The 19,102-nt window shown below is 34.0% G+C and overlaps 1 protein-coding gene across 3 annotated transcripts in view; it reads right to left on the minus strand.

The window, feature by feature from the left end:
* The window catches only part of NKAIN2 (sodium/potassium transporting ATPase interacting 2), a gene marked incomplete at both ends in the record, with an annotated part of 907,688 nt that overhangs the window by 407,488 nt on the left and 481,098 nt on the right, over positions 1-19,102 (minus strand). For all 3 annotated transcript variants that reach the window (XM_084228816.1, XM_084228814.1, XM_084228815.1), the window contains one exon: positions 15,066-15,146. In XM_084228816.1, the coding sequence (XP_084084942.1) occupies positions 15,066-15,146 (81 nt within the window). The remainder of the gene's footprint in view (positions 1-15,065; positions 15,147-19,102) is intronic.

A 19,102-nucleotide genomic window follows, 5' to 3' on the forward strand; every position in this document is an offset into this window, starting at 1 on the left:
AAAGAATCCATACTGATTTTCCTTTTGCTATTCTTGACCCCAAAAGAATATTTTCACAGTAGTCATGGTGATATTTTATAAATAGAAATTAGCTATCATTTTTACCTTACTCAGTTTCATTATGCTTAGAATAATGTCCACATTTCAGACATTTCCAGAAAATTGTTCAAATACAAAAATTAATATTTATATAAATATATAATATTTAAATATATTTAACAAAGATTATTTAGTTTTTTAGTGAAGCATAGTAACAAGATAGAGAAAAACAGAAAACTGAATGAAAATTAGAATAGTAATGAAGAATTGGGCCTCACTGATGGTGCAAGGGCTTGGTTAAGCACAGCACTGTGAAGTTATCCGCAACCTCTGCAGCATGAGTTCGATACCCAGCTGGCCAGTGAACTACCCATATGGTGCAGCAGACCTTTCCTGTCTTGCCTACTGCTCTCCTCATCAGTGTATTTCAGTTAGTCTGCCTGTTCTGTTCCCCTCACTCTGTCTCTGGTGATTCCTCTCCACCCCTGCTCCTCTGGCCTGTACCTCAGTTCTTGCATCCATAAATAAATAAATCTCCTTTTTAAAAAAGAATAGTAATAGAGAATAGCATGTTCCAGTAATTTTGATATATCTAATTTTGACACATAAACATGTTAATACTACAAAATCACAGGAAAATTAAATGTCAATTCACAAGTGGAGATTTTGTTTATCCCTGTAATATTTTTTTAGCATTTTTCAAAGCTGTAAGTATGTTTTCTTAAAGAGAACATTTCAGAATGAAATAAAATTGAGTTTCCTCTCATTTAAGCCTGTTTATCAATTAAGATAAACAAACAAAAAATCATTAAAATTCCTGAGGACAGCTGAGTGAGATTAAAAGATTCACTTTTCTTTCTCTGGGAAGGGTAACCTCGATGAGTAAGTGGACAGCTTCAGGAAAAATAAAGGCAGATCGAACAGACCCTGGAGATCTGAGGAGGTGATAGATGTCACAGACAGACAGCACATGATGCTCAAAGTACTGTCTCTTCATCTTGATTTTGCTTTTAACACATTGTGGAGAAAATAACTTGAATTGGCCAAGAATGTGGTTAAATATTTATTTCAATGACAAGATATTTTGTGAGATTATGAAAACCTGAAGCCATATTTCTTACATTAATAATACTGCATATATGTTCATTTACATTATTTTGTTGAGTTTTTTGTAGTAGAAATAAACGTATCATCCAAACTATCCTAGTTTGTCCTTTTATCTGAATGTGCAATTATATTCCCCCTCCTTTCAAAAATCTTCATATGTCCTCATATTTAGTAATTCCACAGTTGTCAGGAAAAATACAAGTGTTTATGTTTCATTTGCATTTTAGCCTAACTGTTTGATAATGTTTTCCAAATGGGATCATGTTACTTGTGCCCCTATAGAGAGATTTTTGATCTTATGCAATGCTTAAGAGAATAAAATCATTCAGAAAATAAACGCTTATACTAGGAAAGTAGTTTAAATCTAGAAAATGTTATAATCCTTATGAATTAAATTTACAAATGTGTGTTTTTTCACTTTTCTAAAGAAAACCTTAAAAAGATATAACTTATATCCTTAATACATGATGGAATTAATCATAGGCCATGAGGTTACATCTTTCTAGTATTACAAAACTGCAGTGAATACTCTGCATTATTTCATGAGTGCAGGGTAAGGAAAAAATGTCAGGCTTTTCTGCCCTCCCGCCATCAGGACAGATGATGGATCCTTGCGGTCCTGAATGCATGCCTGATGGCGGGCACCTGGAGTGGGGTGTGGGCATAGGTAGATGGGATTCACCTGGCTGAGACTGGGCTTTTAAGGGCGGCGTCACAGAGACAACGGCAGAAGCCAAAACAGAAGCCAAAGAGAAGCTGAGAGAGAAGCTAGAGAAGCAGAAGAAGAAGCCGAGAGAAGGCCGGAGAACCAGGATAGAGTGAAGACTTGCTGGGGGCTGGGAGGCCTGCCAGCCTCCCAGCCCCCCAGCACCCCTGCCTGCCATATGCTTGGTGAACCCCAATAAAAGACCTGCAAAAGCGACTGAGGACTCTGACTCCTCCTTTACCCGGTCTGCTAGATCAGAAAACCTGCACTGTGTCTTCCTGACCTTTACAATGAGCAATTAAGACTTTATTTTTTCCATGGAGCATTCACACCCATTCTTTATAAATAATATTCTGCCCTTTGTTTTCAAAACTGTGTTTCTGGCTTTATATCTTTTGAGAAATCACCTAAAGAGGTAAAAATACCCAGAGTTCTAATGACTTGACTATTTGGCAATATTTTCAGCTATCTATTTCCAGTGAGAAGGAAACAGGAAGCAAAGAAAAAAAAAATCCAAGAAGAATTGAGCTCATTATTTGCTCACTATGATACCACCGTTAACATACTAAATAAATATGCGAAAAAGTCAGTAGTGGGGGGCTGGGTATACAAAATGTTTAATGGATTCATTTTAGTGCTCATAAAATCAGAGCGCAAATGCTCTAGTCCATTCATTCTGCAGACTGCCTGGTGAATCCAGTGCATAGGATGTCCCCAGAGGGGAGGTCGGAGACCTTCCTAATGCAAAGCTAGCTACAGCTCTCTTCAGGAGCAAATGCAGAGTGTGCCAAATTGTGTGGTATTGGTTCCCCTCTCGGGACTAATTGAGAGCACCAAACGCATTCTCACTTATGATTCAAATAAAAGAGTTGAGGATCTGTCAAGAGAGATTTTTCTGTCAGCATGGAAAAGGAACAGAGTGTCCCAGTGGTACCGATGCAGCTATTTCACTATAAAATGCTCCATTTCTACACTATAGAAAATATGCCATCATTTTAAATACTTCCTAATTACTTCAGTTTTACATTTTATACTACCTGTGAGTGTGAAAGCCCTGGAGTCCTGCAATTACCATTAGGTTCATTCCTCTAGCAGGTTACATGCACTAATGAAGAAAAAAATAAAACTAATTATATTCTATAAATGGCTGTTTATTAGTCTTCCTCCTTTTTTTACCCTTCTAAGTTGGTTTTCTGGTCGCATCAGGCTGTATGCACATTTTGCTTCATTAAATGTTGAAAATGAATCTTTAAAGAGGAGGGGCAGTGACACTTTAAGTACTATGTTGTAATATTAAGATTTAAAACTTTCTTCAATTCTCAATCAGGAAAGATATTTAAATAGTCTCATTTTCTGTGTATTGCTTTACACCTAATAACAGTATTTACTGAACATTGCTCCCTGGTTACCTACTGTGTACTAAACTACTAATCCAAAGGCTCAACAGCATTTCCAATGTGAATTTTAAGTACAGGACAGAATAGAGTAGACTTGCAACAATAAGAAAGAAGGCATGACCTAAGCTACTTGTTTGCTTTTTCTGGTCAAATAACTCTGGAGGCTAGAAGCAGAAAAATATGATTTATTTCACTATTTAATATCATTGAGTTATATTTTTATATAATTTTCCATAGTTCAATGATGCATTAATTGTCCCTGAGTATTGAATCTCCAAAGAAATCCACATTCTGCCCTCCACAGCTATTTTGGCAACTGTCAATTTCAATTTAGTTTCCAAATGAATTCCAGGGGTCATGTTAGGATGACAGTTTATAGAGAAGGGGGTATTTTTCAACAGGTTATCCTAGACTGGGAACACACAAGGGGTTGGGTGGACCATGATAAATTAGATACAATTCTCAGGACATAAATGGACATAGTTTCAGGATCTAGGGGTCCTCTGAATATCAGATCATTCTAATCTGGACCAATTATTCCAAGGTTTTCAAAAAATTGTAGTGGTCTTCAATTTTTTTTTTTTAATTTCAAATGGTTCTAAATTTAAAGCCATGCAACTCAATGCAAACACATTCTTGCATTTTTATAAGACTTTTTAAATAATAAACCTATAGGGTACAGTGGTTTTAATTTGGGCATAGAATAAAAATTACTGGTATAGGGTGATATCTAAAAACTTAGTTTTGGAGACAAATGAGAATATTAATTGTTTAGATCATATTTGTGTTGGCTTTCTTTTTATTCCCAATAGTATGCTATCAGAATACTAATTTCTGTGTTTTTATTTTCCATACTTACCTTTCATTTATTTATTTATTTAAAAAGTTTTATTTATTTATCTATCTATCTATTTATTTATTTTTTTGTGGGACCCTCGCCAGTGGCCAGGGAACGACCCAGCGCTGCAGAGGCTGTGGGCAGCCTTGCAGCCCAGCACTCAACTGCTGCGCCACCAGGGGAGGCCCTCCATACTTACCTTTTATAAACTTTCCCTAATAAGCCAGTGACATCCTCATTACTTCAAGTAGAATTCCCATTGTTTTAGTAGCAATATAAAAATAAATGGTTAGTTAGTGCTTGATTTTTTTTTCAATTCCAAAAGAAACTTTCAAAATCCAAATAAGAAATAGTAGCTTTGAAACCAAAGCTTCAATATATAAGAGAAAATAAAGGGTAAATAAAAAGAAAGCTTAGGTTTGAAAACAACACATAGGTTATTTCTTAGTGACAACTGGGACAAGAACAGGTAAGACCACGAAAGTTCATTCCTAGAGATAACAAAGTAGGAAGAATTGTAGTGGGTCAAGGTGTGCCTTTGAATGAGCAGTAGATCCTGGACAATGTGGAGAATAGCTGAGTCATTATCTGATGCTGTCACTGAACTTTGCCAGCAGCATGGAAACTCAAGGGAACTAAGTCAGTACCTGGGAACATTCTGCTATTGTAGAGAGCAGCTTTAGTCATCTGCCCTCATTGGTCTCTGGGAAGACCATTAGCAACAATTTACATGCATGATGTCTAAGAATCATCCAGCAGAAATGACGCTTGCTCAAGCTCAAGATTTGCAAATGTACTCAAGGTGACTCTTCCATATGGCAGGTGCTCCTTTTAACACCTACACACTTTTAAGTCCTACAAATGAAAGAGTGATGTTCTTGATATCCATGGGAATATTTAGAGGGGGATGAGGTCTCAATATTTAGAGGCCTCAAGGATGAGATGGGAGGCATTGTTCATTTTTTTAGTTTATTTAAGACTATTAGTACAACATTCTCAAATGTTGTACTTTGTAAGAATTTGCTAGTGAAGCCATGTGGACATGAAATATGTTATTGTTTGGTATTTTTTTTAAATCAAAAGATTCTTATTAATGATTCAATTACACAATACATAAGAGTATTCAGTTTTTTTAATTTATGTAAAGGTGTGTTTTCCAAAATATTTTCCATTTTATCCTAATGGTGAAATATATTGTCTTAACCTTGTTTTTAACATACACTCTCACTATCTAATCAGTGATATTAGCAAAATATGTTATTAATTTCCCCCTGATTTCTCTTGATAAGACAGTCAATTTTATTAATATTTTTTAAAGAAACAACTTGGATTTATTGATTTTTTGCTCCATTGTTTATTCATTGAATTTGGCTTTCATCTTCATCATTTCAGTATTCAATTTTTAGGGATTTATGTATTCTCCTTTACTGGCTTCTGGATATATAAATATAGATGATTGATTTTTCAGCATTTCTTCTCTATCTAAGTTCATATGCTTTACTCTAAGCACCTCTTTCCTTCATTTCCCCATGATTTTGTAAGTGCAAAGTACTTTCTAATCTCACACTGTCTGTGTGACCCCCTTTGACTACTAGGCCATGTTTTACTTTGATCCTCAATTCATAGATAAAGAACTTCAGGCTTAGGGCCTTCCCTGAGCACAGCGCTGTGAAGTTGTCCACAGCCTCTGCAGCACGGGTTCAATTCCTGGCCAGCCAGAAAGATACCCACATGGCACAGCAGACCTCTCCTGTCGCACCTGCTGCTCCCCTCAGCAGTGCTTTGGGTCTGCCTGCCTGTTCTGCTCCCCACTCTGTCTAGTGAATCCTCTCACCCTCCAGTGCTTCTGGCCTGTACCCCAACTATTGTATAAAAAAAAAAAGAACTTCAGGCTTAGAGAGGTTACATAATAGGAAGTTTAAAAATCTTCCTCCTGGGGAGAGAGAGATCACTAAGATGGAGTGATCCTTGTTTCACTTTTAAGCAGAACATCTAACAGTAGAGTAGATGGACACTATACCAAGAACGTTTCATTAGAGGGTGAAGCTGAAGCACCCCTTAGACATCAGAGACCACTTAGACTACAGAGAAGAGATCCAGAGAAGATCCATGCTTCACCATATAGCATTTGGCTAGAGAGAAAAATCTGGAGGCTGTGGTAAGGGATTTGGCACAGAGATGATAGGGCTGCTGATCAATAACCAAAATTTGGTTCTCAAAAAGATAAACAAAATAAAAGGTCCCTAGACAGACTCAGTATGAAAAAGGGAGAAAACACTAAAAAACAGAATCAGAAATGAAAGATGAGAGTTACAATAGACATTCAGAAATAAAGGATCATAAGAGACCACTTTGAACATCTTTATGCTAACAAATTACAAAATCTGGAAGAAATGGATTTGGAAGTATACAACTATTGGAGACTGAATCAGAAAGAAATAGAAAACCTGAACAAACCAATTACAAACAAATTATTTGAAACAGTAATCAAATTTCAAAAAAAAAACCCTAAAATCCCAGGCCACATGGTTTCATTAGTGAATCCTAATGAAAGGACTCACTAATGAAAATGATGTCATCAAAGACAAAATGATGTCTTTCTCGAACTTGACAAAAATAAACTGAGAAAGAAACAATGCTTCTGAATACATTTTACAAGACTAACATTCCCCTGATACCAAAAGCAGACAACAACATTACAAAAAAATACAATACAGACCAGTCTCCCTAATGAACATACAGGCAGACCCTCAATAAAATCTCAGCAAACCAGTTCAATAATACATTAAATTATCATGTCATGACCAAATGAGATCTAGTCCAGGGATGCAAGGATAGTTCAACAGCTTCAGGTCAACAACGCAATTCATCATATCAATAAGGAAAGATAAAAACCATATGATCATATCAAGCAATACAACGAAAGCATATGCCAAGATTCAGTATCCATTTATGACACTAACTCAAAACAATGGGATTCTAGATTGTCACATTTAAAGAATTTTAAAGATATCATTCAACTGCCTTTTATTAGTTTTACTGTTTCAGTTAAAATGCAATCATCACTCTTTCTGTTGTTCTTTGAAGACAATGGTATTTGATTTTTAGCAGTTTTAAAGATTTTTCTTCTGGATTTTTGCTCAGTCATACTAGTCTATACATGGATATAATTTTCTTATTATTAATTCCAATTGAAATTTGAAAGTCTTCTTGCATATGTTGGCTGGTATATTTAGCTTTAGAAAATTCTGTCACCATTTCTGTTTCTTCTTTTGTCCCATTCTATCTTTCCTCTAGTTCTATGAATTCTATTACTATCATTATTAAAACTGTAACAGAGTGCCACATATTTCTGACATTCTTTTACATACTTTTATTCTCTCCCTCTTGCATTTGTTAAATTTTCTATGGGCTTCAGTTTTGTTATTTTCTTTTCACCCATCCACCAGTACTACAATCTCGTCTTCTAATTTTTTAAGTCTAGTGTCAAGCACACCTCATGGATTTATTTTAAATACACTTCTGAGTTCTGGAATTTCCATTTAACCATTATATATCCCAACTTATATATCCCAACTCCCAGGATAAATCCATCTTTTAATATGCTAGCTCCTTCAGTTCATACAATTATATTCCTTAATGTAACTGTTTAAAGTCTTTATCAATTATTTACAATAGCTAAACTGTCAATTGGTCTGACTCAATTGTGTTTCTTTCTCGTTGTTCTCTTCAGTAACAAGGTTCTCTCTTTGAACATGTGTATGAATTTCCAGTTGCTTAATACCACGCGCATATGTAAAATGTAAAAATCTAATAGTGACTTCTTTCTCTTAGATGTTTTCCTTTTATCTCAACTGACAGATGAATTGATGACTTATAAGCTTATTTCAATCAAGGACTGTGTTGAGTTAAGCCTGAATTTTAACTCTAGCTATGGTTAATGCACATATCCATAGACACTTGCTTACTCTTTGTGTTTATCAGCTACAAGTTTACATCACTGCCTCTTACTCCCACAGTCAAAAGTCTATATATAAACTTTGACTCCTCCAAACTTAACTAATACCTTACTGTTGATCACAAACCTTACCGATATCAAAAACAATTAACGCAGATTTTGTAGTGCTATTATATATTGATTTTTTACAATAAAGTAAGTTAATAAGAATAAAAAATCATTAATCATAAGGAAAATACATTTATAGTATTACATGTATTTATAGATACCATAAATTTATGTTGTTTGTTTCTAAGACAGGTATTTTTGTCAGTACCTACATCAGTCTTATTTTATACGATACAAATCATTATAAATATTATATGTATTACTGGCACTAGATACCAGAAATTGAAAAAAACTGTGAAAAGTTAATTTATATTTACTTACAAGTATTCATGCATTCATGCATTGATATTTATTGAAAAAAATCCATGACATGAGGTGAGGACCCATGTATTCAAATATTTGTTGTTCGGAGTTAATTATAGTTTATTCTGTAGATTGCCTCTCCTATTTTAATTTCCATTTTGCAAGCCCACCATAAATTTTTTCACTCTCTCTTTCAGTCATTCTATTTATAATTTTAGACTTTTACAGAATTCACCACATGCCCTAACAGAAAAATTATCCATGTGCTTGAGGTCTCTCTTCAAAGATATGCTGAGTTACATATCCTAGAAATAGCCTTCAGTGGGTTCAAAACCTGGATTCTTAGCCTCATGCTCCAGCCAGAAACAAAAAATTCCTACAGGCTACAGCGTCTTCAAAAAGTCAGCTTGTGTCTTTGAGATAATTACCTTCTTAGAGCTTCATTGCCTCAGCAGGTCTTTATTACCTTTAACTTATTAATGAACAAAGTTTACAACACACACACACACATAAAATCATACAAACATATTTCTTGCTTCATTTCATGATCAGTTTATATATATAGATTTTTGTAGTCCCCCATCATTTTTTCTCTCATTCATTTTGCAAGCTGAATGTTGCCTTTTTTTTTTTTTTCTTCTCTAAAGATTGACTTAAAGAGGTTGGATTCTGTGGGGATGATGGTGAATCCATCTGGACATGTTGAATTTTAGGTGACAATGGAATTGACATGACACTAGCAGAAAGTTGGAGATGTGAGATTTTAATGTAGCAACAAGGTCAGGACAGAATATATAAATGTGGTACACATATGTAGTGATGATCGTTCAGATTATGACAATTGCTGCCACTTTCAAGTGAAAGAATATAGACTGAGAGATAGAGAGGTTTATAATCCATAGTCCTCACTTTAGGGGCATTAAAAGGAAGTTGAGAAATTTAGGAAAGAAAAGACAACTGAAGAAGTAAGAAAATAAGTAGTTTAATTCATGATACTTTTAAAGAAAACAAGAGAAGAAAGGCTGTGATAGTTTGATCAAATTATAATAGGTTGGTTCATTTCTAAATAGGGAAAAATTGTATTATATTTAATACTTAATAGCATGTAGAACATTTTATCCTATATTCTAAAGCAAAACCTACTTTGATACTGGGAAATGAAACTATTTTCAATTAGTTAGGAATAGTTAATTGAAGTTTTATTAAACTAAGCAATGAGAAAAAGCATAATAACAATCATCTTAATATTTGCTGAATTTAGTCTTAAATCCATTATCAGAGGGGAATTTGTTTATTAGTTTATTAACTGCATATATATTTTTACTTTTTAAAAAAGATTTATTTATTTATTTATACAAGAACCAGGGTACAAGCCAGATTCACCAGAGACAGAGAGGGGAACAGAACAGGCAGACTGATGAAATACACTGCTGAGGGGAGCAGCAGGCACGACAGGAGAGGTCTTCTGCGCCATGTGGGACTCTCACCTGCTGGATCGAACTGGTGCTGCAGAGGCTGTGGACAGCTTTACAGCGCAGCGCTCAACCACCTGCGCCACCAGGGGAGGCCCTATATTTTTACTTTTTAAAGAACAGTAATTCAAAGAAAAACTGCTCACAACAGATTTCCCTTAATAGTGAACATTTTTGCATATGAAACAATAACAGCAAATTTTTATATAAGCAGGGCCTCCCCGGTGGCGCAGCGGTTGAGCGCTGGGTTGCGAAGCTGCCCGCAGCCTCTGAGGCGCCGGTTCGATCCCCGGCTGCTCCCCGGCCACCGCAGGAGGGTCCCACATGGTGCGCAGACCTCTCCTGCCGCCCGCTGCTCCCCTCAGCAGTGTACTTTGGTCCTTCTACCTGCTCTGCTCCCCGCTCTGGCTCTGGTGAATTCTCTCACCCTCCCGCGCTTCTGACTGTACCCAGTGCATGTATAAACAAAAACAAATGAATAAATAAATAAAAAAAACACATGCCTCTTTAAAAAAAAAAAAATTATATAAGCATTGATTTCATTGAGCAACAAATATCCAAATATCAGATACCTCTTTAAATGAATAATTCGTTTTTTATTGAAGGAATAAAATTGGGATAGTTTCAAATAGTATATTATTCAACACAGCACTCACATCCGGTTTTAAGTATTTGTTCCCTATTGTCTATAGTTTATGATAGGTTTTATTTTCCTCCCATCTATTATATTCACAAGAGAGCAATTTTACTCCCCATAGTTTAAATAGGCCACAATCTTATATGATTTTTTATAAACCAAAATTTTTAAATAAAATTTATATCTAGATCTCAGAAGCAACTATTACAGTTATTAAAATGTGACAATTTTCTTGAAGTTGCTATTAAATGTGTTCATTCTTGAAACATACATTATCACTAGGTAAAATTAATTGCTTCAGGCTATGTTCAACTAAATAAATTTCTGATAATATAATGAAAGCAGAGAAATATGTTGCAGCACTTTTAATCTCAAAGAGTTAAATAAAAACACATTTTGTTGTTTTAAGTGTAAAATAATTCCGAGGTTACTCCTTCATGCTCTATAAATCTATTTTTTTATTTCTAAAGAAAAAGAAAGTGCTACGGTATAATTTCAGCCTGAGTAATTAACAAAAAATGCATCTAATGAATATGTTTTTACTTACAACTAGAAGACCACTCATTTTTTCCTAGTTATTACTACTCAAAAATTATTTAATTTTCCCATTGATGAAGCTAATAGGTAAATGACCATATATGGTTTCCTTCTAACTGCTATGCATTATTACCACAGATTATATAATATAGAATTATATATTATAAATTATTAAATAAAAATTAGCAGACCTCTTTTCAAAGTAACTCAACCCAGTTAATAGCTAACGTTGGTTCCCATTTCTCTCTATTTATAGATGAGAAAGGGAATAATCATTACCTAGAATAATACAACAGAAAAATAAGATTATTCATATGAGGAATTCTCAAAACTACTAATCAAATAGTCACATTTAATGCTCAAAGGCACTTGCCTACAAAGTGACATCTATTAAAATGTCAACCCAGGGAGTAACACATTATGGGATCTTTTAGAATATCTATATACAATATTAATCTCTAAACCATTTATGAAAATAATGTGGAAAAATTACATAATCTACATGCTCATTTGTTGCTATAGATGCATTGTTTTTATATTGCATTCCCATTATTTGGTAATGAAATTGAAATAAAAATTTACACCGAATTTTCTATCAATAAAATATATGAACATAGGGGTGCAGGTGCCCTTCGGAATTACTGTTTCTGTGTCATTTGGGTAAATACCTAGGAGTGGAATTGCTGGATCATATGGAAGCTCTATGTTTAGTAGTTCAAGAAATCTCCACACAGCTCTCCATAGTGGTTGGACCAGTTTGCACTCCCACCAGCAGTGCAGGAGAGTTCCTTTTTCTCCACAACCTCACCAACCCAAATGCCCAAATATAGATGACTGGATCAAGAAGATGTGGTACATATACAGAATGGAATATTACTCAGCAATCAAAAAAGATAAACACATGCAGTTTGCAGCAACATGGATGGAGCTAGAAGGGATCATGCTCAGTGAAATAAGTCAGAAAGAAAAAGAAAAATACCGAATGGTCTCACTCATAGCAGGGATTTAGAAAACATAAATAAGAGATCAGGAAAAAGACTAATCAATACAAAGTAAAAATCAAAATCAACAATCAACTATAAACCAGAGACACACTACTGGGGGGAGAGGGGGGGAAAGGAAGGACTAGAGTCAAAATAAGCGGGGGATGCAAGTGTATGGGGAATATAACCAAAATGAAAATGCATACATTGTACAAAGATGAAAAAAGATGTAAGAATTATATAAAATAAAATATTTAAATAAAAAAAGAAAATATATGAACTATGCAAGTATAGGAACAAAGAAAAATAAAAATCAAACAGGTCAGTTTCGTGTATTATTGCAATTAAGACATTTCATTACTAAATGTACACACTAGGCTAGTCAATGACTCTAATCTCTATCTCACTCATAAATACATGGCAGATAGTTTAGGAGAGAAGCAGAAAAGACATAGAGGAAAATGACATCAGAAGATTCTATACTGCACTGTAATAGGTAGCTAAATTTTCCTTACTACTTTAATCCTTTTTATCACTTTCCTGATAATGTTCATTATGAAGGAATCACCTGTTCACACAGCTTTTTGTGGAGATTAACACACCTCTTTCACATATACAGACCACAGAATTTCCTCCCTGACTCTGTTTCTCATATTTCTTCTTCAGCTTTAATAAACTGAGTCGTGTGGTTAAACTATTAAATTTTTGGTGGGGTGAGATAAAATGGTTTATATTCTGTAATCTAAGTGTGATAAGCCATTTTAGGAATCTGTTTTTGAGTGTTCATAGAGTTGTACATTTTTCAATCACCATTGCTTCCTTCAGGCACTTAATTGAAGAATGTGAAGCAGTTGTAGAAACCAAAGAATTAAATGGTATGAAAGCATCTTTCTCAAACACTTTGAGAAGGAAAGGAAAGAAAAAACCTGGTACAAATAACCATATAGCTTCACCCTTGACAGTTTTCCTTTAGATCATTTGTTAAAAGGAAATTATAAAATTTTCATGTGCACTGCAGAGCCAAGCCTTGGTGCACAAGTGGAAAAGAACAGGAATTATTATTAACTGACTCACCATCAAGGGCTAATCTTTACCTTCATGTTTACATTAAGATGATTATTAGTCATCTGAGTTGCCATTGCCTTAAACTGTACCATAGGATGTGCCTTCGCTGTGGCTTCAATGCTCATATCCAAGGTCATGAAATCACAAGCTTTACTCTGTGTCTGCAGTCTCCATGTGGAGCAGTGAGCACAATTACAGAACATTTGTGCAGCCAGTTTGGCTCAAACCTCTCTCTCTCTCTCCCTCTCATTTTTACATTAAACAAAGTCTCTGATCTGCTAGATCATTTTACTTAACCAATACGCCTGAATACCTGCCTTGAAATTTTTATGGTGATTATTTAAAATTGAAAATATCATTAAAAGTCATTCTACTGTGGAATTTCTTTGCACAAAGTGAATTACAGAGCAGCAGAGATGTATAAATTGAGTAAAGAATTCAAGTCCTTTGGAAGCATGCATGCTTTTCTGGCAAGGAGGCAAATGTGAGTTTTAAGCAGCAATCCTGTCTGTGTCCTTCCTAAAGTCACCTGAACAATTCCTTTTCATTTGTCATGGCATCTTTAGGAAAGAACTGCCTGCTGTCAGAAGTGTGGAGGATGATGCCCTACAAGAACCACAGAAATGTCAGCCACCAGGGAAGATTTTCAGAAGGCCAGTGAGGATTTGTCCAAAGTCTCATCATAAAACCACAGGTTCCAGACAATTTGGTTCCATCTCATACCAAAATGCCACCCTCTATTTTATCCATTATCATTTAGTATTGAATAAACAGATCAAGATTTTTATTTTCAATACAAAGCCACTTACATCAGTAAAATAATAAACTTTGTCATAATCTCTCAGAGTACTTTGTATGACCCCTGTATGTTAGATGGGATATACTAGTATTATATCCAAAATTACATCCTTGCAAAATTAAAGTCCTCCAAATGTAGTTCCTGGTGCTTATTGAACTCTTTTAACATTTTAAAGCAGATTATCATCTTTGGATTTCAGAACTGTCAACCACTTTGCAGGGTTTTTCTGCTCTAATAAGGGATAAGTAAAAGAAAATTTTACAATATCTGTCTTTAAAGTTAATGTGAAAAAGTACATGTTTGCAATTCAATGTCTCAAGTAAGATATAGCAATGTCTTGACTGGGTTATCTTATTTGAATTATTTGCTATTAATGTTCTGAAAGAATATTGTTTTAGATATATAAAACACATTATTTAAATAAATTATTTATAAAAGTACTTATATATAAATATAATGGCAACACACACTCACAAAAAGCACAAAATAAAGTGCATAAATGATATAGTATTTTAAGTTTTCCTTAGAAAAATTTTGAACAAAATATTTTGTATACTTATGTAATGACATCTCTATGTAATGATTTCATTCATCTAAAACATACCAATTGCTGGATTAATGCATTGATATTTGGGTCCAATCAGGAAAAACTTTAGCAGAGTAATAAGCCAACTAAGCTGATTTTAGAAATCTTCAAGTTCTTTTCTCTGCAAAAATTTCCGTTCTAATGTAGAAATTTCTCATTAGTCAATCTTTAAAAAGCATACTACATGGTCACAATAATAATATTTCACACTAGCTTTACTTTTAAAAAAAGAGTATCATGGGCCTCCCCTGGTGGTGCAGCAGTTGAGCGATGGGCTGCGAGGCTGCCTGCAGCCTCTGCAAGGCCGGTTTGTTTCCCGGCCGCCGGTGAGGGTCCCACAAAAAAAATAGTATCATTTTGAGAAACACAAATATATATTTGGCAGGAATGCATAGACATCAATGACAATATCTCTCAATTCACCTTCATGTGGGGTGTGCCTAAGTGACATGTGAGGGTGACGCTGTACCTTATTTAGGAAGAGTCTTAACACACTACCAATGACTCAGGCAAATCAGATGGCAAATTACCTTTGAGAGGTCCCCCGCCTCCAAATAGAAGCAGATAACAAACACATTCCACGTAACCCAGAGGACTAGCCAGACAGCATACTGTAGAGAAGCAAAAGAAAAATAACGAATAATTAATTTTGAATCAGTTGAAAAAGAATAAAACAGGACTTAAACTTTTGAACACCCAAATCTTAAGACTAGTGGGATCTCTTAGCCATTGCTTCTTTCTAAGGAGGAGATGTACATTCATCTTCCTGATGTTCCTCACTATTGTGCATGCACTCTTGGTACTACAGTTCGAACCAGCTGAATAATAAATTTTAAATTTCAGACAAAAGAAGTAGTAGGTCATGTTTCTGTTTTAAGGGGGAATTATTATAGTGTTTGGACCTCTGAAAAGATTCAGCCCCTATGGAAAACAGTATGGCAGCTTCTCAAATTAAAAAACAGATCTGTCATGTGATCCAACAAATCCACACGTAGGTATCTAACCAAAGAATACAAAAACATAATTTAAAGGGATGCATTCTTGTGTTTCTTGTAGCACTATTTTGAATAGTAAAGTTATGGAAACAATCGGCATCTAACGAAAGATGTGTGGATTGAAAAGTTGTGTGTTTGTGTGTGTAAGTGTGTGTGTATGAGTGTACGCACACACATGTTATACTACTCAGCTATAAAAAATATGAAATCTTGCCATTGTAATAGCAAATGGAGTTGAAGGGGATTATGTTATGTGAAATAGAGACACCTACCACATGATTTCATTCACATTTGAAATATAAACTAAAAATGAACAGATAACACTGAAGCAAAGCAAACCCTAGAAATCATACCACAGAACTGAGCTACTGCTTAGGGGGAGTCGGAGAGTAGGACCTGAATGGGGGGAGACTGGGGACTGAGAGTGGGGACTGAGGATTGAATGGACTATGGTGAAAGACTGTGGCTGTTTTAATGGTGGATATGCTGTGATAACATACATATGAAGATGTGTGAATCTATATCTCTAAATTCTATAAAATCTATATCTCTAAATTCTATAAAATCAGTGCTACTTCAATAAAAACTTAAATATAATCATTTTCTTTCAATTAAAAATTGCATGTATGTAAAATAAAATGAAAAAATAAAAAAAATTGGATGTGCCAAAAGACATATCAAAGACAACCATTAAAAAGAGAATTCATATCTGTCTTTAGCAAAATTAACCACATTTGCTAACAATCTCTAATGTATTTAGAATCATCTTTAAAACAATACTCATGTCTCTATCCATTGTATCACTTCATTTTTTTTTATTATTTTATTGTCGAAAAATCTCCTATTATAGTGACCATCTAGTTATAATCCCTAATTTTATTCTGTTGTATAATCAGTGTGCCTTCTTCACTGATGATGAATTTTTCATAACAAGACAGTTCTGATCATTTAGTCAACTAAAATCTACTAAGCACTTAAAAGATAGGATATAGAAAGATACTACAGACGCAGCAGACCAATAATATCCCTGAATTCAAGTGAGGGAGATATATTAGAAGTGATTATACGAAAGTCATTAAAAAGATATATAGTCTGAGCACAAGGGAGGAAAATGGTAGATATGAATAACCTGTTTGGAGAAAGAGGACTGCAAAACTTAGCAGAAGATGAGAAACATCTTCCATAAAAGGTGAAGCAATCTAATTTAAGGACATTAACAAATAAGAGTTTTGGGGATTGGAAGAGTTAGGGAGGGAAATGCTGTAAACAAAGAAGACTGTATGCATGGATTTTTTAACAGGGAAAATGATAGCATGTAATTTCTCTGCTAAATAAAAAACAATGTCTCCCCTTTTTTTAATGATGAGATCCAAATTCTTTAGTTTACAATTCAATGACCTCCATGGTCTTGTAATTTGTTATCTGAAACACATTTCAATTCATTTCCTAAGTCATCATGGATTCCACACAAATCAAATTAACAAGGTATTCTATCTTTAATAAAAACTTTTTCCTACATCTATGTTATTTTGTATGCTACTCTTTTATTCTTTAATATTTTTCATTCCCTTAGATACTACTCATACCAACTATCAATATTTTATTCTTCTTCAAAGATCAATTTAAATATTATCTCCTTAGTAATATTAAATTGGAATCAGTTTAGCACTATACTGTGCTCCAATAAGATTTTACATGTCTTAATTTCATTCTCTAGGTCTTATATCTACTTAATGGAATACTTCTTCCAATGCACAATAAGTTTCTTGAGGAAAGAGATTATTTTTAAAAATTGCTTCATTAAAACAATATTATTTCTGATTTTACCACACTACATGATAAAGCATTTACTATATCACATTTTATGTGTAGCTTTTTTCACAACGGTTATTAGTAATAATTTTGATCTTTTTTTTATCCCTTTTCTCTCAGAGTAATCCAGAAGGAATATAATAGACATTCCTTCCACATATTTGCATTATTTTCATCTCAGTGTTTACCTTATTACAAACCACTTAGTCCACAATGCACCGAACTTTAGCAAAGATTTACAAATGAGAATTATCACGTTGTGTAGTGTGGCACCTTTATTAAACACATAAGTCCATCCTAATACAGAAGATAATCCTTAGTTTGCATCATTACCTTAAGAGAGGGACTTATTTAATTTAACTTTATCTCAATTAAATTTACTCATTAACTTCTTATTATTTAATTTTCTTTTTAATATTTTTATGTTGTATTATGTTTTATTGAGGCAATGTTCATTTGCAACCCTGATTGGGGGCAACACAATATGATTGGGGGTACAAGTTCACCCCTCTTCATATGCATGTTACCACACCACACCTACCACCAAAACAGTCATTGTCTTTTCTTTCTCATATTTATTTTTATTCTTGCTTTTCTCATTTTAATAGTTGGCACTATCTAGGCCTAATTTACAGCTGGATTTTGCTGAGTTGCCTAAATATTGATGAGATTTTCCATTCCTTTGTAATTTGACCTATGAAGATTTTTGTCAATAAAACTTGTCATTCACACTATTCTTGAAATTACCTGTCATAATTATTTAAGAGTATAATGACCCTTACTAACTTCTTCCCAGTTTTTATAGATAGTTGATGTGGTATAATTGACAATAGCTCAGTTTGAATATAATTGAACATGATGTACTGCCCAGGAGAGATCCTAACAGAATAACAAAGTATCACACTTGCCAGGTAGCACCAAACTTGTAGTGTTTGGAAATACAACTATTTTTCTTCTGCTTAATTTTTACTTGGGGAAAATACAACATTTTATGTTGTAGTTTATAGCTATGAGATATCTATAGTGATAGAAAAATCACCATCTACGATGCAATTCATTTTTAAGCGTTGATTTCTACAGTTAGCACTAAGTGGACAATTTTAGGCATTGATTAAACTTGAGAATCCAGCTAAATGGTTAAAATTATCAGCTGAAAAAGACAAGTGTATCCTCATGGTTTCCCTGTTGTATTTGTGGCCTTAATGATAAAAGCAAATTAATTTTCTAGGATAAAAATTAGTTAAGGTTGTCAATCATAACAGGCTAAAATACTGGCCAGAAACAGAGACATGGGTTATTACATTTTATGGTTACAAATAATTAGAAAAGTAGAATCTCAAACTAAAAGACTGCTAAACATTTCATTAGAAAATAATGAATTATACCTTAACAACACTGCCAATGTTTTCCCAACTCTCCCACCTACATTAAAGCTGTCTAAATTAACATCTATATATTTTTTAATTATGGAGTATATTTAACTTACACAAAGCATTTATATTTTAGCATCAGTTTGTCAGGTTTTCATGAAAAAGGCAATTATTTAAGGTAAATAAAAGTGTCACTAAAAAAAATTGAAAAATAACTACATACTTTTTCTAATTGTGTTTCACTTTGTCTTGAAATTTTTTTTGTAATTTATTTTCCTGTCTATTACTTTTTTTTTTTTTTAAGATCTATCTAGTCATGCATACAAGAGCTGGGGCACAGGCCATAGACAGAGGGGGTGAAAGGATTCACCAGAGACAGAGCTGGGAACA

The sequence above is a fragment of the Talpa europaea genome, assembly GCF_964194135.1.
Source record: "Talpa europaea genome assembly, chromosome: 2".
Lineage (NCBI taxonomy): Eukaryota > Metazoa > Chordata > Mammalia > Eulipotyphla > Talpidae > Talpa > Talpa europaea.